At 39.4% G+C, this 24,410-nt stretch overlaps 1 protein-coding gene across 1 annotated transcript in view; it reads left to right on the top strand.

Annotated features, from left to right (window-relative positions):
- The window catches only part of LOC124186688 (protein Skeletor, isoforms B/C), a 103,612-nt gene that overhangs the window by 48,403 nt on the left and 30,799 nt on the right, over positions 1-24,410 (top strand). The window contains exons 3-4 of the mRNA XM_046578577.1: positions 11,970-12,195; positions 13,558-13,669. Coding sequence (XP_046434533.1) covers positions 11,970-12,195; positions 13,558-13,669 — 338 coding nt within the window. The remainder of the gene's footprint in view (positions 1-11,969; positions 12,196-13,557; positions 13,670-24,410) is intronic.

Below are 24,410 nucleotides of genomic sequence, written 5' to 3'. Positions count from 1 at the left end.
ATTTGCCTTTTTTCCTTGTTGAATCGACTGTCTGTCAATATTTATCTTTCATTCGTATTTGTCACAACTCGATTGCAGCCAGGAATAACAAAATTTTGCACCTGTCCGACCTCTTTAATTTTTTATAAAACACAGCAATAGGTACAAATGCTTTACTATTCTTGAAATGATTAGTTTTCTTCTCCTAATATCGTAAAAACAATTTTGAATGGGGATATACATAAATGGAGAAATTATGAAGGTTTATATTATTTGAAAATTCGAGCTTCCGGTGCGTAATTCCATCCATTGGGCCTCCCTTCACTCAGTTTTTGTTAGATCAAATCGTCGAACAGTCGTAGTTTATCCTTAACTAGGGCTTTAAAAATAATTATACATCCGTTTATGCCTGAATTTACGACATTCAGTCATCTGAATATGAATGGAGAATAACGAAAATTAATGTTTAAAGCATCAATACACCACAGGTTTCACTTACTATGGCATTGCACTCATTAAACTACTGATATAATCAATTTTACCCAGAGTAAAAACAGGACTGGATATGAAAATGCATATCATAGGCTTCATATTCTAGGGCGAAAAAACAACCGTAGAAGTTTGAACAGAATCCATTATTTAGGCGCCTGATACTCTCATTGTCAGTGTCAAAGGGCCAGTATTAACAGCAGTGTTACTTGACAATGGCAAGCTTGCTTGGTTTCAGGTCGTGAAAATCAACCAAGTCAACACTGCAGTCTATTGCATATGACTATGTACCATTTTGCATTCTAAATTTAGTACAATCGGTTCATCAGTTCGCCTGGAATCCTGTTTACAACAAATTCGTACACTGACCCATGTGATTTAAAAAGAAACATGAATTCCTAAAAAATGTCATTGCAGTGGCAGAAAATTTCATTTCAAAATTGAAATAATCATCTTGCAGAATGAAAAAGTTACATATTTATTAAAGGTTTGAACTTCGCCAATTTGAATCCGAATGTGGAAAAGGCCAGTTTAAAGTTGATGGAATACCGACTGAATGTATAAAATTATTTATCCAAATTTCTCTCAATCGATCAAGTCGTTTATATACCTGTAGGACGGTTCGCGTACTAATAAAAATCCGTACACGCACACATAAATTACATGTATTTATAGGTACATCCGTTCTTGAAAATACTTGAAAATACTTTTTCAAGAACAAAACGTGTTTCCAACATAGTTTCAAAATTTACTCTTAATCTAACGTTTTTTACAGTGGCATTTCGTTTATAAAAATTTGTTTCGAATAACAAAGTTATCGTTGCGACTGGAAGACTGCCGAAAGAAGATTAATATTTTGTGTGATAATTGAACAATTTAGTTACGGCAACTAAAAACTTTGATTGAGTTTTACTATTTACTAATTCAACCTCGTCAGAAGGAAACAATTTTCATCAAACAATTTATACAGTGTCAAATTGATACGTACAAGGTCCATGTACGACTTACATTTTTACTTCCGCAGGAGGAAAATTTATTCTATTCGACGGTACATATACATTTTTTTGGATCTAGTCTGAATGATTAGCGCCTCGCAATAGATGTGATTGAAAAAGACAGCGCAATATCCTAATTGAACCCTGTACCAATCTTCTGCACCACTCATCGTCAGAGCCTGGCTAAGTCCTAACGAAGAATATGAATGATATTTTTTGTCGTTTGCCCGTTAAGAGATTAAAGCAGACGAGGGATGGTCGGGGCTTCGTTTTAGAGCCATTATATTCTCGGATGGCAGCATATAGAACAGAGATAGAGCCAAAAAGTGAAAGAGGGAGAGAGACGGAGAAATATGTACACACATATATATATATATATATATATATATATATTCATGATATATAGAGAAAGAGAGCGCGAGAGTAAAACATAGGGTGAGACGGGAAAGCCGGGATCGGGGGAGTCAGTGAGTAGAACGAGAAGAGCGCTGAGCTTGCGGAAAGGGTGTCTAGTGATGCGTATACCTGCTTCACCAAATGCATCAATTCCCAACGGACAATATTGAGCCGTTCAACAGTGTATCAGCTCTAAAACTAATACGAGTTTCATATACGAACAGACAATCCAGAAGAGGTATGTTTGTAATTAAACTGCCTGAAATAAATTTGCTATAGATACTTACAGACTGTGCCCATACAATGTGTAGGTAGTCAGTAAGATGGTGATCATACTGACAGAAAGAGTCGTCAGCCCTTTGGACCCATGGATTCTGCTCAAGCTTCTAGACTCGTTTCGTTGGTGTAAAATATCAGATTTGTGATGTTTTCGTTAGTGAAGCGATAACTAAGAATTTCCGACAACGTGATTGATTGTAAAATGGTCAAAGGAATGCCTGACAGATAAAACTGCACATCGGAAGCTCCAGACTATGGGCCAAGGGAGTGCCTTGAGAAGTTTTGTTAGAATCCATGGTCCGGAGGCCTAATATTTTCATTCTATAACCTTAAACTCCTGGATTGCACATAAACTATTCGTATCGTATGTCCACGCATGAGATTCGGCAACACATATCCAGAGTCACAAAGTAACCGTGATTTTGGGGAAATACTTCATATCTCAGAATTCAATAGAAAGAGAATTCCATAAACCGGAATTCAGTAGGTGTTGAATTCCATAGCTTAAAAATAGTAATTGCTTGAAATAGTTTAGATAAATTGTAATAAAACGTATTTATATACTTATTCATTTTTCAATTATGCGGTCGAACTTCGTATTTGTAGACGAACCCGAACTTCAACACCCACGAAAGATTGTGGCAAGGTTTAAAAACAGCACCGGTAGTAATGCACATATTTTCCATGAACCTTCTTTGAATCTGGTAATAAAGATTACATGACAGACCCGACGAGATTGAATCTTCGAAGTAACGTGTCTTTCGTTGTATTATCTGACCGAAAGATGCAAATTGAGTTTTTAAAGGATGTTTTCTAATTTCTCAAACAGAATCCATCGAGGTCTGGGTTTTTAACCGAGTTCTTAAGGCTTGTAAAATTGGTATTAATTATCCCTGGATCCTCATGTACGTCTGAAAGGTCTTTTTCTGCATCGAAATGGTTGAAGGTTTGTAATCTGTGCCTCAATAATAGGTTTAGCTTTTCTTCACATATTACGCCTATGCTGAAAAATTGAATTTGGAAGAGATCATCAAGGAATTCACGTAACGAAAACGTATATTTGCATTGCAAGTGAAAAGACTGTTTTGTAGATTTTTTTTACGTCTGATCTTAGATTTCATTTTTACATTGTACTAATATTTTACACTTGACTAAGTTTCACCCGACCGATCCTGCCCATAACCTGCAGAAGTGCACGTTCGTATTTGAAAGAGAACCCGAGTTTAATCTTTAAAAATTGAGCATCCGATCAGGCCGGTGTACTTGCTACGGCACTTGGAAGATCGATAACCCGACTCGCTTGATCTGCTGTTGGCTGCTGCCAGCCCATATCTTGATTAAAATCAGCGCCTCCCAACCCAGCATCCCTTCACTACGTCCCTCTCTCTCGAGCCGCACGCCCCCTGATGAATCCGGTTAGTCTCGTTAATGTCTAAGCCACCCCTGCTGCCACCACTCCACACTCCCCCGTCCGCCAAAGACAATAGAACTTAGCTTCCGGTTGATGCGTTATCTGCCATAGTGCCGTGAACGGTCCTCGTACGTATAACCGATTGTAATATCGTCCACGCGATATGCAGAGAGAGAGAGAGAGAGAGAGAGAGAGAGAAAGAGAGAAAAGAGTTCGTTATAAAAACAACGCATCGGAAGGCACAGCACCACGGCCTGCAGGCTTGTCCCTTGGCCACCCTTATCCTTTGTTTCCTCGGGCGGCATTGAAGAGCACCGCTTTCTGAAAAATATAAGGGCCCGCGCTTCATTTTAACGTCAGTCTCCAACACATTGCCTCGCGGTCCTGAACAGTGAACGCCCAGTCGTACAGCATAGAAGGGGCCATTTGGTGAGCAATCTTTGAGAAATTTTAAGATCGAATGTACGCGGGCTTTGGGGACCTTCGTAATTAAAATTCTGGATAATGGTTGCTCTATATCATGACTCAATTCCTCACGGCACTGCGAGTGCATAACTTTTACCAATTGCAAACATACCCAAGTTGAAGCCGAGGTTGAAGCAGCATTGAATGAGAACTTTAACCAGATGTAGAGATAAGGATTGGCACTTTTGTTCTTATTTGTATTCGATTGGCAGTAGAAGAGGCCTCGATTGTAGAAAAAAATAAATAAATAATGGGACACAACCTCGAGCCTGTACGGGAAATCAAAACGCTATTAGTCGGCGGAAAGTCTTTCTATAGACAAAATACTAAAACTTCTGAAGCGTTTTGATATTAACTACAACTTTGGTTCGAAGGAAATCGGTTTTCATTTTAACAAATGGTTCTCATGAAGACTTCTCAAATGAAGCATGGCTTACATTTACATCAGTTCCTCTGATAGATGTTATCCTCAAAATTGAGCAACTTTCATTCGAAACTTTGTCAAGTATCACGCTACGTTTCCGAGATATCATAATGACTCGTTTAAAATAATAAACCGGCTATATTGCGTAATAAGTGCGGAAATTAATTATAGGAGACTTCTCAACGAGTGCTATGATCACACGAATCAGATATTATCAAAAAGCCCTGCAACGAAGAGAAGAATATTTCGCACGTACACATACGTAAACTTTTTATTTCCGCACTATTCCCAAAAAGGGTGACGTACTATATGCCGAAGAATTTTTTTCTACAATACCTGCTTCAAAAATCCGCTTTTCGAAACCTGTGAGGCGTGCGTAAACTGCTCCATTTTCGGTCAGTGCGGAAGAAAACGGTGATGCATGCGTACTTTCGAGTAAGTCAATTTTCCGCACTATGTCATTGAACGTAAGTTACACGACCTTAATTTTACTCCCCATCAGTGGCATCTGCCGTGCTTCTCAAAACAAACTTCACGGGAAAATGCAACAACTAATATCGCATGTGACATGCGCGATAGGTGGCATCAGAACGAACGTGGCTTTGTGGTATGAGCCCAATATTTTCCTAACTTGTGACGCAATGTACTACTTCTAACCTGAACTGACGATCGTGTTGATATATAATATAATTACAGAACAAACCACATTATAGCACGTATAATTAAAACGTTTTTTCCGTGATGTATGAAGGTGAAAGATCTGTAGGTCTTTTAATTTCCTAAAGATGTTTCACACGCCAACGTTGATGATCCCTTGACTCGCTATTCGGGTAACTACACGGCAGTGTAGCAACACTCGCTAGGTAATTTGAGTAAACGCGACAGTCAGATTTTAATGAAGTTGCGAGTGCCTTTATATCCACCACGTTGCATAATGCGCCTCGTCCACTGCAGTTGGAGATGCGACAGGTCCTCTGCCAGTGTAAGTGGGGGTCCAGCAACCCGGGTTGTGCAGATGCAAAACTGAGCAAAGGCCTCGCCGGAGATACGCTGAGGTTGCGGGGGTGAAGGAGGGTCCCTGAGGAGCGATGGAGACGCTAGAGTCTGGAGAGAGAGCTGTTTGCCGGGCTCAAATGTTGACCAACCCCCTCCTCTCGTTTCTCTGCGTCCATCGCACTGTCCTCCTCCACCCGACCGCCACTCCAAGACCATATCCTGCTTTCAGGATCACCTCTTGAAGAGTGGTGCAGGGTGCTTCTTTCTTCAGCCTACAACCAAACACGGAACTATCACGTGCCGCCATACACTCTATGCCTCGTTCTATTCTCGGGGGATTCCTCCTGTTACCACGGAGGTTTCTACTCGCCTAAAAAAAAGTTCAGCTTGATACGAGAATGAGATTTGGCCCTTGTTCTACTGCAAACAAAGTTATTTACACAGTTGAACCAGTGGTCCGTTGACGCCTTGCAACAATTCGCAGTCATATCCGTGTTGGTCATCTTGAAACAAGATCGTTTAGTACTTGCGATAAACATACAGTTAAACTATCTCCAGCTTCTACCATCAGATCGATCGATATGAAGTAAAGACATTTGAAAACTAGGTCACAGCGGACAGTTTGCAATATTCCCAATTTTCCATTCCCCTCTTTGATAACCGTATCTCCTAGGAGGTTGAGCTTTGAATTCACGTGTATCATAATTGTGTACCTTTTAGAATCATTTCAATTATGCTCGTTCAAACTCCAGAGGATCTACATGAAATATTCAAAGGATACGTCACATCGAAATAACCAAAGAGACACAAATGGCGTGTTAGGAAACGTTGCAGGCTGTGGACCCGAAAATAGAAAGCACGTCGGAAGTAGGCGTGAGATGGGTCGTTGGCGTTAGTCCGTGAACCCGGACACACCACCCTTGGCTCTACACCCTCCGGACACGATCGTTTAACACTCGGAGAGAAAAATGTCGTAATGAATCGTCTCACGATTCATGTACCATAACGCTATCGATGTTATATACGTTGCAGAAGCTAATTGCATGTAATTGAACAGGCTATAAAGTATGATTTCGTTTCCGGTGACGTGAACACAACGTCTTGTTGTAATATAATACCTAGTTACATTTGAGTTCAGATATCCAGGTTGTTTACTTTTGCCTTGAATCTTATACATATGGTTACCGATTCAAAGTGATTCCGCATAATTTTGAAAAGTTCTATTTTGATTGAAAAAAGAGAAATCAAATTACAGGTATTAGCTTTTCGGCTATCGTACCTTGTGCAAGATTGACTGCGTACTTATACATAGATATAGCTGGAAATAAGTGATTATGCATTGAATCGGCAAGTTTCCAATGTGTAATATTGAAAAGTATATGTGACGTTTACTGTAACCTGGTGCTCCTTGGTTTCTATACGAGACTTTTGCTGAAATACCTGATGTACGTACATGATATCAAGGTAACGAATGTCACTTATCACGAATGCTTCTTATTTATTTGTAATCTTAAGTAAATGACAATGAATTTCGGTGGAAGAACAATTTTACATGGCATGCGTATACAATATATAGCATGGAAATGCGGACTACCGATGATTTTATTACGAGTTCATTGACTGAGCGTTTTCTAAAATCTGATTAAATTCCCGATATTATTGAAAATGACCGGTTAAATGCCATAGCTAATATGATTCGCAGTGACGGATCATATTGAATGATTCGCGTTGCAGTGAAAGGGGAGAAAGGCCGGCCGAACAGGTGCAGAAAATGTTTATTTTATAAGTGCTGGTTTGTTTTTGGTAACGTTACAGCGACGTCGGCCAGTAGTGAGAACCCCAGTGTCAGGCGCGTGCGGTAATTACAGTTCCATTAGCTTGGTTCCCAACAAATAGTATGGCGTATAATCCAATAAACATCGATGGGCATAATATAGCTGGGGCAGTTTGGGTACCAGTCAGGGGTAGTTTAGTGTCTTATAGTGTTATAGGGACGCACCTAGAACCCCTGTTAGATAGTGATCATTGCATTCATTGTCACATGGCCATAATATCCTGCGGGACGGTGAATGGGGCGGCGGAGAGGGAAAGGGAAAGGGAAAGGGAAAGGGAAAGGGAAAGGGACCTCAACGGGACACCCTGCACGGACTCCGTCGTCGTCTAAAGGGGTTCGCTAAAAGCTGAAACGCATTTCAGATAAGGACCCGCGTGCGACAATTATCACGCGACAACGCTCAACTCCGCTCGTCGTTTAGGCACTCTTTCATACGGTTTTTGCTCGCTGACGGAGAATGTCATGCATGGAACTTGCGCAATGAAGTTTAATTCTTGATTAACGGTTTTCTCGACTGCGTATGGACAGTTTTCAATAATTTTATCATTGTTCAGGTTTTCAAACGGTGCTTTGTTGGGAATAATGACTTTACAGGTATCACATATTGCGTGGTATCAAAGTCCGTTGATCAGAACGGTTCAGAAGAAGCAGTTTCCCATAATCAGGGTCTGATAATAATGAACCAATCACGAGTCTACGAATTCCGATGTTCATTACGTGAACAATTAGACAGGTCTGCGATGAAAAAGTTTTCTGGATACTTGTACATGATACCTATAGATTTTAGTCTGCTGATTCAAAATATCAACTCTGTCGTTACGTATATCACACGACGATCTTTTTTTATTCGCATAAGTATGGAGAGACGCTTGTCTCAGAAGAACTCTATTGAAAGAAATATTTTTATCAATTTCAGAGGAGTAATCTAGTAAATTCATGTTTACTTCGTTGGTATGAACATGCAGACTTTGAAAATGTCATGACAAGCTCAGAAAAGCATGCCTTGAATTTCTTGAAAACTGTTGTTTCTGAATTTTTAGGCAACGTTAAGGATCCTAATTATGAAAATATTGTCCAAGAAATGTTAAACAACTATCAAAACTTTGGGTGTAATATGAGTTTGAATGTTCACTTTATATTAAATTAGCGCTAATTTTGATGTTATTGTACTATTAAAAGGGGGAGCAAGGGTGGGGGGATATATTCTAATATAATTATGATTTTATTCCTAAATTCTTCGTTCTCAAACATCAAAATGTATGGAAATAATCAAGGAAAAAAACTAAGCCGCATGTATTGTTTTTTTATCTGCCATTAAACAATTTAAGGGGGTGAAACGACTTTTCAAAGTAAGGCATGTCAACGGGTGATTTAGCAGTTTTCTTTGTTTTTTGTTTTTTTATTTGAGGAAATTACATTTTTCATCTTTCGTTACGAGAAAACTTTTCCAGTTGGATTGGTTAAAAAATGTTATGTTCTTGTGTGTGAAACTGCCAAATCACCTCCTGACGTGTCTTACTTCGGAGGGTAGTTTCACCCCCTTAAAGAGCTTAATGGCAGATGAAAAAAGATACGTGTCGCTTAGTTTTCAGTCTACTGTAACATATTACACAAGAAATAAAATCAGAGATATCGACCTGAGATACCTTCCTTGTAAGTATGAATAATCCCAAGTTTTTATTACCTGTGGTTTCAGCAGAAGCGAAAATGACGTGGTTCTGGCGATAAGTTCTGCCATATTATGTAGTGATGCCAAAGATCCTTTTTCAAAAATATGGATTGTGAATAACAATCAAAGCGTTACGTTCCGCAGGGCGGCCGAATGTTCCTTGCAGCGTTCCAAAAAAGAGATTGGTTTGATTTATTTTCAAGCCGAAAATTGGGACGTAACGTGAAGATTCACGAGCAAGGAATACGTTTAGGTGGTGTACTCGGTAATCTTTACTGCTTTCATCTCAATTCGAGGCGGTTTTACGGCTCTGTAGAGCAAATGAAATGAAATTCATGCAAATCAAAGGGAACCCCAGCGTATCGTTTTTGTATTGGGGTGCTGATGCGTTCAACCTGTGCAACCAGGGAGGAGTTTCTGCCACCGTCCCCTTTCATTTCGCTTTGGCCATCTCGCGCAAATACGCAGTTCAAATCTATTCCGGAACTCAACAGGCCCAATACCAACGATGTAGGTTTCGCGAACGCCTCGGACCGTTTAGAAGGTGGGACTTTCAGCCGTATAAGATTTGTATTCGTTAGGTTTCCACTAAATCTCAGTATGAGTTTCGTAGGCGGTGTTGGTCGTGAGTTTAGTTCAGAAAATCTTTAGAAAATTTTATTTCCTGGTCAGAGTTAGACGAGACGTGAAATGTTGAGAAAGTATTGGGTGTTACGAAAAGTGGAATTGAAAAAAAGTCAATGAACAATTTTTAAGGTGATGATTCAAGGTTTCAAATACGAAATTGGAATTGGTTTCAGTGAATAGGTTGATGAAAAAAATTATCCTCTAAACGGCAAAAATGAATGTTCATTTTTATGCTCAATTTTCTTGATGCCAAAACCATTTTGGTTTTATAACTTTATTCAATCGGTGATTATTTGTAGGTTTTAAATTTATGTACTGAAAATCACTTGACATGAATTTAATAATCATATTAATATGTTTTGTGATAATCCAGCTATTGGTCGATGATAATTCTGCATAAACCTATTTCTTTTTTTAGTTGAAATTCTTGAACTTTATGTTTTTTTTGAATTGAAATCGACTTGATTGACTTCAGTACTAACTGTTGAACCTTCATTTTATACGTGGTTTTTGTTGCTTTGACATTTTTGTTTAAGCGTTTATCCTTAATAGTTGTACTTCCTTACGGATATTATTATGGTTCTTGATTAATGCTCGTAACGTATTATAGTATAAGAGCGCGAAGTTATAGGCAAGGTAAACGATCCTTTACGAGAAATAATTCAGCTATGATCTAGTGTCTAATGAAACCAATTACTCGTTTATCAAGAAATTAAAGGTGGGAATGACTTCTTACAACTACTAAGAAGGGTCTTGGTAGCATCATCTCATGCCCCGCTCGAAACTCTTTAGTTCTCGTCTGAAACAATTTTCTGTACAACTTATTTTTCTCAAGTTATGGGACCATTCCTCTTAAAATGGGACACCCTGTACAGTTGAAGGGACGTTAAGGCAACGACGATGCTGTTGTTATTCACAGCTATTTCGCGTGCATCCTTTGATCCTTTCCAAAGGAAATGTCTACAGGAAATTGGAAACGTCGATGTGCTGCATGTATAAAGATGTATACCTTGTACATATGTGCGTTTCTGCAGGGGCTTTTATATATAGCTTTATTCCTCCCGAGCGTCCCAAACTCGAGAAGGGTGCATGGACTGGTACTAATGACTTGCACATACCTTCCAAAACGTCTCAAGCATTGGACTCATCATTCACAATTAACGTATATATATTACATGTATTATATAAACTTTCCCTATGTAAATTTGCGGAGTAAGATGCTTGATGACATCGTAAGCTGGGGTTCCCGCCACGTTTCAAAGATCCTTCAACTTTCTCATTAAGTTACTCACCCTACACAACGTAGCTTCGTGATTACCCCCAATATTCACCATGAAAAGATACATTGTATGGTTATTGAAGAATAAGTCATTTTCAAAGTTTTCTCTGAAAGGTCTGAGAATTTCGCTCCGAAAGTTGTCAATACATTCAATGCATGCATTTTGATATTATCAGCTTTGACGAATAAGATGCACGTTGAAATTCATACAAATATCCAGTCATGGTACTAATGAAAAAGATCTTGGGAGTTGTTCAGGTATTTTGCTAGTACGTATCAGAACGAATAAACTCCCGAGTTGAAGCGAATGGAATCCAGCGTCAAATTGAAATTCACTTGATGAAAAAAACGTTATATTCGTGTGTAACAAATAATTGCAATGTTGCTTTATACACTTCTTTAAAATATAATTCAGACTAATGGTTCAGTTTCGCCGAAAAGCATTTCATTTTTGCGAGAGGATCGACTGCACACAGTATCTGCACTGTTCACTTTCGTACTTCAGTTTTCATTCCATCTAGGTTAAATGGTTTCAGCGGTTCATCGGAAACCCTGCCTAGCAAAAAACTCGTACACCGTCCTATAAAAAATTCTGACAAAAAAAAAACCTCACGTTCCAATTGTGGAAAGTTTGATATCAAAGCACAATAAATCATCTTAACGAATCAAAAATTGCGAATTTGGAAAAGTTTCAACGTTTCCCATTTCAAAGTCTAGTGTGAAAAATGTCTGACAAAATTGCGGCAACATTGTCTAGACGTAGACCAATCTCTGTCCAATTTTCAGCCAAATTGACAAGTGGTTCGTTGAGTATTGAGTTCACGAAATTCGATACACTATTTTCGAAAATACTTGTGAACAATCGCGTAGGTGACAAAACATCCTTCCAACTTGGTTTCAGAATCTTTTCTCATTGTCAGTCCGACGTTTTTCGCAAAGGCAAACGCATATAAGCTATTAACTTCGCGGAAGAACGCTGTGCCAAGGTTAAAATGACATGGAACGATTGTCGAAAAAGACGAATATCATACTTGCATATCAGTATTACCCTAAAATACCGATTTCGAAACATTCAATGAGTGAAAAGCGAATAAATCAAATGGTCTGTGTTCTCTTTGTGCTTCAGGGCACGCCAAGTACGGACCAAACTACTACGGACGACTGATCGGACCTCTGCAGGAGTACGCCCATCAAACCAGAGGCACCGTTTACGCGGTCGACGACACCACGATATTCATCAAAGACTTCAGCTACGACGGAACGGGTCCTGCCGCTTACTTCTGGGTCGGGAACAGCCCCAGGCCTAGTCCAGACGGCTTCATCGTCCCTTACCCCGAGGACTACAGCGAAAGGTGGGTCTGAACACGACGGACCTTGAACCCTGACCCCCGCCACTTTTGCTTGTAGATTTTCCGCGATTCTCAGCCCCTAGTTGGCGATCGAGCAAAACGCAATAACGGGAAGATGAACTCCGAGCGGGAACAGGCTCGTAATTCCAATTTTATTAACTGCAGCATATCGCCCGTCTCACCCTACGGCTCAATCTCTCTCCCTCCACTCCACTCCCCTCTCCCGGGCCCCTTCACAACAAGCCCTTTGAGTTTCATTGAGTTTCATTTCATCCCTTGGCCACGGGCTGCTGCGCTGTACCCCATTCCCCGTTACCCGTGCGCTTTCAGGACTCTAACACTTCTGCAGTCCTGACCGCGATGCTTTCTCCGCGTCGAGTTCTTCACCGCAAAAATTTCACAAACACCGCTTCAAACCTCATGCGTCGGTCATAGATTTTTAAAGCGGGGGGTGGTCCCACGCACGAAACCGGGCTGCTATTCTGTTGAAATCGCTTCATCGCGGCTGGAGCGTTCACATAGTACGTAATGTACGAGGATTCCTTATAGTCGGTGAAAACGTACTCCGATCACGCTTAATGTATTATTAGAAATCATTTTTGATCAATATGCAAGTTTTCGAACCGCACTGTTAATCATGAATTTCCACACAAAGCCATTGGTTTGTTCCTCGCGTAATGAGATGATGGGTGTGATTTTAAAAGGATTCATTTGTTGTTTTCTCAAATTTCCAAGTCTTTGATAGATGGGAAAAATACCTACAGTTTAATTCTTATCGTCAGCGTTCTTTTTTTCTAACAAGCCATATTTTCAGATTTCAAAAGACTCGAAACGTTTTCGAAATTCGCATGTTTCGTGATTGTCAGCAACTGACAATAACTATGAAAAGAAAGGAACAAATGATAATTTTTCAATAGAAAAACTCGGTTATCGTGAGGTTTCCAAATAATTACTGGGCGGGGGGATCATTTGAATTAATACAGGCTCGTGGATGCTTTATAAATGAAACCAGCTCTTCCGCGATGGTTTTGAAAATTAAGTTTCGTGAAGAATTACGATCGAAAACAGACCAGCACAACGATCGACTGTAGACCAAATATTCATCTTACCGATAAATTATAATTTATTGATTTTAGTAAAATTATCGTCAATTACTGTCGATAAATAAATTGAACGAGTTAAAGAACAGTTACTTAAGAGTTACTTTTTCTAAACGATTTCAAAGACCAAGTTTTTGAGAAAACAATCATGTACCTTTAACGAAGTGGAACTGAATCTGTGTATCTCAAACTTCTCAAGATTAACTTTCACCGATTCCTTCCACCGGCATCGAAACCTGAATCTAACCCTACGTCAATTTTGCAGGGACCCGCCGGTTTTGAAAGCGTATAACAACAGTGACATCATACTGAGGTTACCGCAGGGAAATCGAATAAGAGACATCAAATGGCTGAGCGTTTGGTGTCAAAGATTTACGGTAAGTGTGGAAATACCAACGATAAAAGCTATTTGAGGCTTAGGGTCATGCAGGGGTGCGCAAGCGTGCAAAGAGTTTGTGGTATTGGGTCGAGCTTGCAGTATGGGTAATTGATTCCGGAAGTAGAGAATTAGTCAACACCTTCACGGCTTACAGTCGCTAAGGAACCACCTGCGGAAGTGAATACCGTCGACACCGCAATGGCACCTTGCCAGGCTGACTCGTCGTCGGTCGACAATTAGAAAAAAATAACAAAAAGGAAAAAATCCTTATCACAGTTGCCACACCCATAAGGTTTATACGCGGTTTTAACTATCAAGATTTACGACCATCGGGTAGACATTTTTCGTTTTATGTCTTCTCGACCTATGCGAGCGCAACTGCTTGTTCACCACTGTTAGTAACAACTTTAACGTATTTGTGTTGCTCTTGGGCTTTAAGTTAACTCTGAACAGCTGCTTATTGAGACCAAAAAGCTTACGAATAACCAACGAATAAGTACAGTTCACAGGCAGGAGTTTTAACTTTACTTGAGGTTTCGAAAGTTGAAAAGTGGTTTACAATCGCTCGATTTTCCACTCATTTCATTTAAAACACGCTTTAACACTTTTTATAGGAAATTTTCGAAACAGTTTGTACGACTTCGATGAAATTTGGTACACGTTCCGATCTGATGCGTAGGTTTCAAAAAATGATTGATTTCTGAAATAGACTCCGTGAATTACGAATTAAAGATGAGGTGTTAAGATTGAGTATAACTACGAAAATAGTACTGAAAAGAGAATACATTTATGAAATTAGAGTTTTTAGTTCCAACGATAATTACAAAGTGTGGTAAACCTGAAAAACCCTGTGTTTAAATTTTTATCTTTTTTTTTCCAATCTTGTGTCCGATAATAGACATGATAATGACGTGAAAAAATGTGACTTCTCAAGCTATCTGCTGAAAAAAAACTAGCATCTCTCAATACTAAAACCGTTAATCAGTAGCGAAACTTCTTTTATCATTAGCAGCTATCAAAAGTCAAAATCAGAGGTGGAAAAACCCTAAGCCGATACTAAAAAACAGAAAATACGCCACGTCATTTCCTCCCTGTTTTATCGCTTTCGCCGTGTTTACCTAAAACGGCGGTTGTCTAGACACCCGGTATATTGAGAACGACGAACGGACAACTCTACGACCGCGGCGACGATGCGTAGCTGATGGAGGGTTGTCACGGTCCAGGAGCACCCCTTAGACTGTGATATTAAACCCCTCTGAATATAAGAGGAAGGGAACCTCCCCGCCCAATAATACATATATACGCCCCTGTCTTGGCTTCCGAATCCATCGCACACGCGCCATTGACCACGAATACACGGCCGATAGGGCGTCCCCTCAAAAATCGAGTTATCTCGATGCTTTATGTATCACTGGACTCGAAATCAAAGATATTTCATCAGGAATAATTCGCCCCAAAAGAAGCTCAGAAATTTTTGACAATCTCAACCGTCGATCAATCTAGCTGCAATGGGATGATCTTTACAAAGGTCATTTTTGAATTTTGAATTTCGATCGGCTCACCACCTAAATTGACTCTAAATAATTTAAAAAATCATTCCCTTGTTTGTAAAATTTTTATTTCAACTCCAACTAGTGCCCGCAAAAGAGCGGAGTACCGAACGGATTCCGGTAAAATTTGGTGTACGGGGGTTTCTTGGGTCGCTGATTACGAATCTGAACTCGAAAATTGACAGTTCAAAATGGTGGACCTAAATCCCAAAAGTCACTCGATGTTGCCATGCTGGATCCACCGTTTTAAATTTTGCAGTTTCAAGATCAGATTCGTAACCAGCTACCTCGAAAACCCTCGAGCACCAAGTTTATCGAAATCGAATGACTTTTTGGTTTTTGGTCCGCCACGTTGTACAGCCGTATTGAATTGTATTAACTTTAGCCCCCTGCCTGTTTAAGTTATACGTTATTCGTAACCTCTGACTGACTTGGAATGTGGAAATTGAAAAAAAATATTAACCTGAACTCACAATTTCGGAATTGAAAATGGTCTATTCGATACGGCCAATGAAAAGTCAAGATGTAATTTAGTATGAATGAAATTTGATACGCTGCATTTTCGACCGCTACATTGGATCTACCATTTTTAATTCTCAAATTTTGAGTTGAAGTTTGTAATAAATGACCTCGAAAACCTCTGATTTTCAAATTTTACAATCAATCTTCACTGTCCTCAAACATCATTTGTCACACACAGCATCGTTGCGGGCTCGCCAAGTACAAGTCTAAGTAAAAGTATGCTTTTTGAAGTCGAAAAATTACAAAACTGGAAAAGCTTCTTAATTTGATGAAAAATTGTCCATAACACCAAGCTTCTCTTTTTCAATATTACAAACCGTTGCAAATTTGCAAATAACTAGTGGCCACCTCCCGATCATTTGCCTCGTCTGCAAAATTATAAAAATGTTTAGGATTCGTTCCGACTTAGTTTATCCAAAAAATGGGACCTTGATATAATTCTAGGTGAAGGAGTGATGTGACTTGTATTATATACCCGTGGTAGGTATGGATCCAAGTCTTACCCACACATGCAATATCTTTTCGGTGATTTCGTTCGCGTTTTACTGGCCTAGTGAGTATATACGAGTATATATATGTAGAATCGAACTGGCTGTCCGCGATGCTTGTCTATCAGTCAATGCTCCCTAAACTCCGGACTCCTTTTGGCTCAGAGGATGTATTGTCAGGATAAACCTCCGCGCCTTCGTCTCAGAACCCCACTCCCTCTATAAATGCGGCTGAAAATCCAACGGGGAACTCCTTTCAGTGGATAGATCCTACTCCGATATCAAATCGCCACTCAACGGTCCACCGATTCAGATAGGATTTGGTCATTTTTTTCCTCCCCCTTCCCCCATCTCTGTTTCTCTTCTCTCGGTTCAACGCTACCCACCCGATAGTGCACCCCCCCCCTGCTCTTCCCACTATCCACAAAAACCGAACGCAAGCGCCAGTCTTCTTGGTTAGCCGCAATTTTTATCTTGATAAACTGAAAATGCGAGACAATCTGGCTCTTGGAAGAACAAACAAGCCAAACAGAATCCTCGGGTAATTTTCGAACTTTTAAATTGAAATCCACCCACGTGACCGGCTCGTGGCAGGTCCTTCGGCTTTGACAATCTTCTATCACATCTCTGCCGTCGAGGACACGGAAGAAAGGAGACACGAACGCGGAGATCCTCCTAACAGGAGACATCGTATACAATGGAATCAAACCAAGGTAGATACGGTCAAAGAAGTAATCAGTGAAGCTGTTTCTACGTGAAACTGATAAAACACTTGCTTGCTGAATTCTAGCCTACTGCATATACGCAAATACCAGATCCTCGATTACACCAGAAGTTGCATCGATGGGTACCGTATACTAACACTTGTTACACCAATCGGTGAAATTCTTAGTCGATTTTCTGGTTTTAACATTATGTCACTATGACGTTTCATGATGATTTTTATGGTATACGTTTTTGTGGAATTTGTACGATTTCTAAAAAATGTCCACAACAAAAAGGTGAAAAATTCTTGAAGCCTTTGAAAATAAGTATGAAATTGTTGGAAAAAAATTTTATTCGATTTCATGGTTCAGTTGGTGTGGAATTTAAAAAAATGTATGCACTCGCAACACAAACATAACGTTACATAACCTTGGGAGTAACCCAGAGTAAACGGAGTGAAAAGTGACAGTGGTCGGAGTATCTACACCATGCGCATAACGGCTATATTTATTCTTGTTCTTTATTCTTTTACATTAAATTTTGCGTATATACTTGTTTATATCAGGTTAGATGTTCCATTTTTCCAAAATTAGCAAATAAAGCTAACTTTGTATCTTGATCTTCAGGTATATCATTTACATACAATATAAATAATTCCGGGCCATTAACCCAGCCTTGAGGCACACCCGTAGTAACACATTTTACTCTCACCAGTGTTGATAAGAATTGTTATCTCACTAGAGACACCAGAAACTGGCCAATATTATATAGAGTGATCCGTGCCAACTCAGTGAACGATTGACCAAGATATTTTTCATTTTTGCCGGGGATTTCTCTCATAATAGTAGAATCCCTGAAAGTGCTCCAAAAAGGTTCGAGATTTTTCCGAACGACTCATTTTTATCCTAGGAATTTTCGAACCTTCCTCAGGAACGTCTCTACTTCATTAACAAAACCACAAATATAATTATTTGGTATTTGGTTTAGAAATCAAACAGACTTTAGAGCACACATGAGTGTTGCTCTATTTTTTTTATTTTGGATATACTATTTTTCTCAGATTTCGAAAGACAGGCTTAATTTGATATTATTTTCCTTTTAAATTCAGAAATATTTGTAATATTACATAAAAATATTACGATTTTCTTATTTTGAACTAGTATGATGAATCCACCATTACAAATTTTGGTAGTCTTGTATTTGTTATCGGTAACCCAAGAAACCTCCACCTTGTAATTTTTTAGATTTTTTTTCCACCATATTGGGTCGCTATTTTGGATTTTACAAATCTGACTTGAGATTCGTGATCAGCGACTCCAAAAACCTTGTGAGACCAATTATCATTCAAATCCGGTCATCCATTTTCAAGTTATCATTTCTATTTTATTTTTCAGAATCTTCTTATTTAAATAGTTCACAAAGTACCAAACAGACCAAAGCCAAAATCTGATAAGTTCTAAGTTTGGGAAAGCTACATCAATAGAGACCAAAATCATGGAATTCCAGTAACTCTTTCTCGAGATATTGTTGAACAAACAAATTGATCATACGCATTCATACGTACATATACATACATACATACGTCCAGCCGAAAATGTTCGAAACGTCGAGGTTTAGTGAAATTTCGACTTCTCATATTCGGGGTGGTTACAATAACTTTCTTTATCTCTGAAAATAGAAAATCGGAAAGTCGTTAATCTGTTTTAAAAATTAGACTGTTAGAAATAGATTGTTTTAGAAATTGAACAACAATAGGTAGACAGAATCAGCGATGAAATCTGAAATAGTGGGAGTCTGCAAGTGTCCAAATTGTTATTGGACTGCCTGTTTTGTTTTTAAATTTACAAATGAATGATTTCATCCAATTCCAAACTGATGTATAAATTACAGTATCGAATCGTGGAATATAAGGGTGCGGGTAAAAAATAAGAAAAATCAAAAATCAGAATGGTCAGAATTCCGAACATAAATATATCGAAAACTCACAATCACGAAAGAACAAATTAGTGAATCTTCATCAAGCCAGAAATAACGGGAATAGAATATAAAAGTATCGAAATTTGAAGTTGTAGAATTTTGTATACACAACTGGTGAAAATTCCGAAACGCCGTTAGCAGAACGAGGGTAAAAGCGATTGCTCGCAAACACAAATAAATAACTGGAGATATAAATTTGAAAAATTCTATTTCTATTTACAAATAAATAACCTTCGGATGGATCATAAAGTAGAATTTTCATCTATTCGAATTCATAAATGCGAAGGATCAAGAATCGGACCGGTCAGAACTCCGAGTAGTGATCTCATAGAAGGCTCGGAATATAGAATTGCAGCATATCAGAAGAGTCATGCACATCGTTGGCCACACTCTAAAGACCTAACCCAACAGCTTTAACAACTCGAAGTTGTCCGTTTGCATAGCGTTCTTTCTTCTTTATCAAGTATTGAGTAAAGAATTTGTTTGATTCTGTATATAAAACATTTTACAAGTCAAAATAGATTAGTTGGATAGACTGAGAATGTGAAATTCTGGTGATAAGCCATCTGTACGTTTACTTTCGGAATACTGATCATTCTGAATTGTACGATTCTGAATAATGACCGTTCTACATTCTGGATATCTGTTTTCCGCCATTTCTAGATGATGAAGTTCTAACTTTTATTTTTATAATATGTGGACATTTGAGAATATGAAACTTTCTAAAAATTTATTCTCTGGAATATTGACTGTATACATTATTAAATTCTGCATCTCTGAATTCTTGGATTAACGTTTTCCGCAGTAAGTGGGTTCGGATAATAGAGTCCTCTACTAAATAAATTTTAGGTAAACTGCAGAATTTTATTGGACACCATTCGGAACTTCAAATTTCCAACAGTATCCGTTCTCTTATCTTTGTTATTCGAGTTTATTAAATTCGGAATTCTGGCCATTCTGATTTTCGATATTTCTGATTTCTTACCCCCACCCGGAATATAACACTCTTGGTTTGGACTTTGCTGAGAACTGAGTAAAAAGATTCGCAATCTGAAAACGGGTTGGTCAATAACGATTTTTTTTTCCTTTTTTCGTATGTGTTCAAATGGCTGTATTATCACGGGAAAAACGTCTGACGTAAATAAAAACAGAACACCCCATACGTAAATACAGTTCCCAGTGACAATGATCGGCCACCAGCAACGAGCAAAGGAGATTCGCAATTCGAGGGTTAATAGAACAGACGAGCTTAGTTGCACGTCCATCCCCCACCCCCCTCACAGCTCTCTGCGCCATGCCACGCACGGTATGCATTTGCATCTGAATTCCCTTGCGGAACACTACAGTTAATTAAACGTCTCATAGTTTCGGGAAGCCCTGCTCGTGATGTAAAGTGGACTGCCCTGCACCCCGCCCTTCGTGTCCTCTAAGCGTCAATTAATACCCACCTACCGCTTATAATATAGCAGAGCTCTGAAAACTCCGCAACGGCACTTGTATACCCCTCACAATAAACCCGGCTTTTCCATCGCGTCATTCACCGGTGCTGCTGCTGCTGATGCTGCTGCAGTTTCATTCCAAACCAGCGGCAAGATGGCGGCTTCCGGTTGCGTTCGCATACCGCGCCAAGTAACGAGCAGCGAGGACTGTCTTTGACCGTTTAATCTTTTGTTGTATTTTCTTGGACCACCGCTGGATGCGGTAGTTCGAAAACTTTTCGCTACGACTACTCTGTCGGTGAAGGATATCTAAATACGCGTTGCATTGTTTGTACAAAACTGCGGAAGCATGTATATATATAATATATCTGCAATGCACCGACTTGTGGGGAAACAAATTTAAGTTTCCCGTCCTCGCATTATCGATTTACTTTATCTACTTCTAAAAGACTTTTGTTCTTTAAGCTATAAGTTTGCATTGAACGTCTGGCTGTTATAACTTTCATTTATCTTTACGACGACGCGTACTTAGAGATTTATTAAACTTCCTGTTTTGGTATTAATATGTATATGTGTCAAGAGAAAAAGAAGAATATACCTGAGTCTGTTTTCTTTTTTAATTACATTTCTTGACTTCTGTTCTGTTAGGGTGTACTAAATTCTTCCATTTATGATTTCTCACACTTGAGATCAGTATACTTTGGACTTGCAGCTGACAAAAATGAGAAATTAATCTCTTGTTTCGAACCACGAAGTTGCAAGTTAATTGTGAAAACCTTGGGGAAGAATTTAATTTCATACAGAAAACGATGGAATTAGGCCAAAGTTGGTCTGATTGTGAGTGCAAATCAGTAACTGATTTTTCAAAACGATGATTTTAAACCATCTATCTTACTCATCTAGGTAAGATAGCACATTGGAGTAGAGACGTGGCACAAGTGTGAAGTGTACCTGATCAAAAAAAAAAAAGATATGGATCGCCAAGTTTGGATAGGTAAAACTTTTTTCATCTTTAGTATGAACAAAAGAAATTAAATGAAAGCATTCGAAGGTATCTTACTATTTTTCTATCCATTCTTAACCTTTACTTCACGATGACCTGGGTTTCAATCCTGAGCAATCCTTAGCTACATACCTATGGGTAGACCTGAGACTATGGGGGAGAACTGGCAGTCGGAGCGTTCCACATCAGGAATACAATTTCAAAGTGCTGCCGTTTAAAATTCCAAACGTATGCTATTTGGTATTATACGTACGTTCGCACTAAAAACTTGGAACTAGCCAGTTAGAGTGTAGGTTCAACTTCCCTCCTGTGTAATACTCAATACTTCGCGTTGGACAAGCTCCATGTTCGTTTTCAGTCTTATTTTTCTATTAGATCTATGCATCAAACACAGATATGATGCAGCATTATTTTTTCCCTAGATTTATTGCTGGGCAGAATGAAACCGATCAACATGCGCGTATTACCAATTTAGATTCAATAGATTCAAATCACACATTCATCTTAACGAAAAAAACACTCGGTACGTTCTCTACTACTTCACACCGAAAGCTGGTACAACCTTTTCACTTCTCTCGAGGCAGCTTCTCCCCGTACTTAGTGTAACTGACTATAAACACATTTTTTTGGCTTTCGATAAATAAGTTACATCTACCGTAAGGATAAATATATCTTGTTCGGAAGGGTATTACTAACAAAATAAATTAATTTCAATCAAAGCCTGATTGTGTACATCGTGAAAAAGTAGGTTTCATACGCGATCTATTCCATCAATTCGCTAAATATCATATCCGTAGAGTAGGTCAACATAGCGACGGTACTTGTGCTCATTTCTTATCTGAAGGAAAATGCGGACCTTGACTTCTATCCTTCACTTGCCACATCAGATTTTGTCTCGGTCGTATTTTTCGTTCCATTTCAAAGGTGTCGAGCACGAAACGTGGAGCAATTTCGACTTCCACGATACGTTAGCATTCGAGCGTTGCTTACAACGAACCATTGGATCCACCAGGGTAAGTGTGTGTCGAGTGATGATTAGCGGTGACACGGGTTCCGTCAGAGTCTCCGCAGGAGGCGGCGACTGTCACAGGGTGAGCCGAGAGACTCACATTCGCTAAGCATCGTCCCCTAAGGACACGCCGCTTTCGGTAATCGTGCCAATTCCGGCAAGGGTAGTTCAAACGGCAGAAGTTTATGGAGACAACCGAAGTCAAAAGATCGACGTGAAAATGGGACGGTAAAAAAGAAACTCAAACTCCCAAAGATAACTGCTTGCGCGTAGAGAGACCCTGCGTAGTAAATTTTCGGCTGAACCGTCGAATAACTGCCACCCGAAGATATCAATGGATTTCCGGGGTGAAATCGGGACGACTCACTCTTCTCGGTGATTTCGCTACGATCGAGGTATAATGTCGGATCACTGGCTGGTCTCGCCGGTTGGCCTGGAAGGGGAAGGTAGACTCGGGGGTGGATCTGGGGTTGGGGACGATCAGGTATTGAAGCACAGTTGATATTCTGGCAACAGTCGCGCCTGCGCTGGGGGTGGCGGTCGATGTTGGCCGGGCTAGCGTCGCCAGGAATGCAGCTGTCTTAATGCCCGGACTTCAAATCGACGCCATCTTGGAACCGGTACGGTTCTGCCGACTGGCCTTGAGACGCTTCGTGGCCATGAGCCGCCCCTTATTCGATACAGATAACTCCAAAATGATCGACCGACCGGCTGTTAATTTATCACCGACACTCACTCCTCGCTTATGGTCGAGAGTGGTCAGACTTGACCACTACAGTGGTAGCTTCAAACTGGCGTCAACCGTTACTTCCGCCAATCGTATTTGCGGTATTTAAAATATCTGTAATGATTTTTGATCCGAATGCGACGTTTTTCATCAACTGGATCCGGCTGCGGCGCAGTAATTGCAGGGTGTATTTTAAACGTAAAAACTTCCCTGTAAAATGATTGTGTCGTTGCAGCGATTGCTTTTCAGTTATACGCATTTCCCTGTTCTGTTCGCAGTAGATGCTTATCGTTCTTTTGCGAAGAATTCGCTAACAAACAAAGCAGACTACTGGGCATGGGGTCCTCTTTTTCAGTAAACTTTCCTGCGGAGGTTTGTTGTGAATATGTACAAGTTAAAAAACGCATTTTTTTCTTATTGATCTACCTGCCTACGCCTAGAACGAGGTGTTCATAGTTCACGGTAAGTGGAAAGTGAGTACAGAATTAGAAGTAATGGAATACGCGGTTGCGATAAAGGAAACAATGATCAGCATCGTACTGGAGACACGAATCCAATCCAATGATAGACAAGTTTCATTATAGCTGAAATACGAATTCGACCGAGCTAACACCGTCTATAACTGCAGGAAAAAAAAGATTTTAGAAAAGCAGCATCCTGAAAACTACTTGTTCGAATTACATACAATGATCAACAATCTCTAAGGTGCTACATATCCGTCCAACAATGGTGTTTGATGCTGAATACAATCTGTTAAATTGAAACTTGTTATCACATAACTGAAGAAATTGGATCTGAATGAACGTTTGACAAAAAAAAATCCTACAGCCAAATTCAGATTCAGGGTAAAAAAATATATCTAAAGGACTTTGTTTGGTCCAAGATGCGAGAAAAGTGAACCTTGTCAAGAACGATGAAGCCTGTCATTCCGTAACGGTGAAGAGCTGTCTGAAATGTTTGAAAATGAAAGCTGAACGAAAATGGAATTGATCCAACTCAATATCTAGGAAGAGATAATGTATCTGAGGCTACTCAATTTTAGATCTAAATCATTCCCCAGACAATTCACCACCGTTAAAATATACCGAGCTCAATTGTCCTTGATAGGATTCAATTTTGATGCCACATTGCGGACTTAACGAGGTCATTTCGATTGGTTTTAATAAGTATTTGATGGAAATCTGGTTGCACGAAATCAAAAACCGGATGCTCTGGTTATTGTTGTATTGCAAAAAATCGATGCTTCTAATTGCTGAACATCGTTCTGGATACAAGTTTTTGACAAATGGTAGTTTTGACAAATTCAATATTTGGATTTT

Source organism: Neodiprion fabricii, chromosome 1, assembly GCF_021155785.1.
Source record: "Neodiprion fabricii isolate iyNeoFabr1 chromosome 1, iyNeoFabr1.1, whole genome shotgun sequence".
Lineage (NCBI taxonomy): Eukaryota > Metazoa > Arthropoda > Insecta > Hymenoptera > Diprionidae > Neodiprion > Neodiprion fabricii.
The sequence above is the reverse complement of the archived record's forward strand: the minus strand, read 5'-3'. Positions and strand labels throughout refer to the sequence as shown.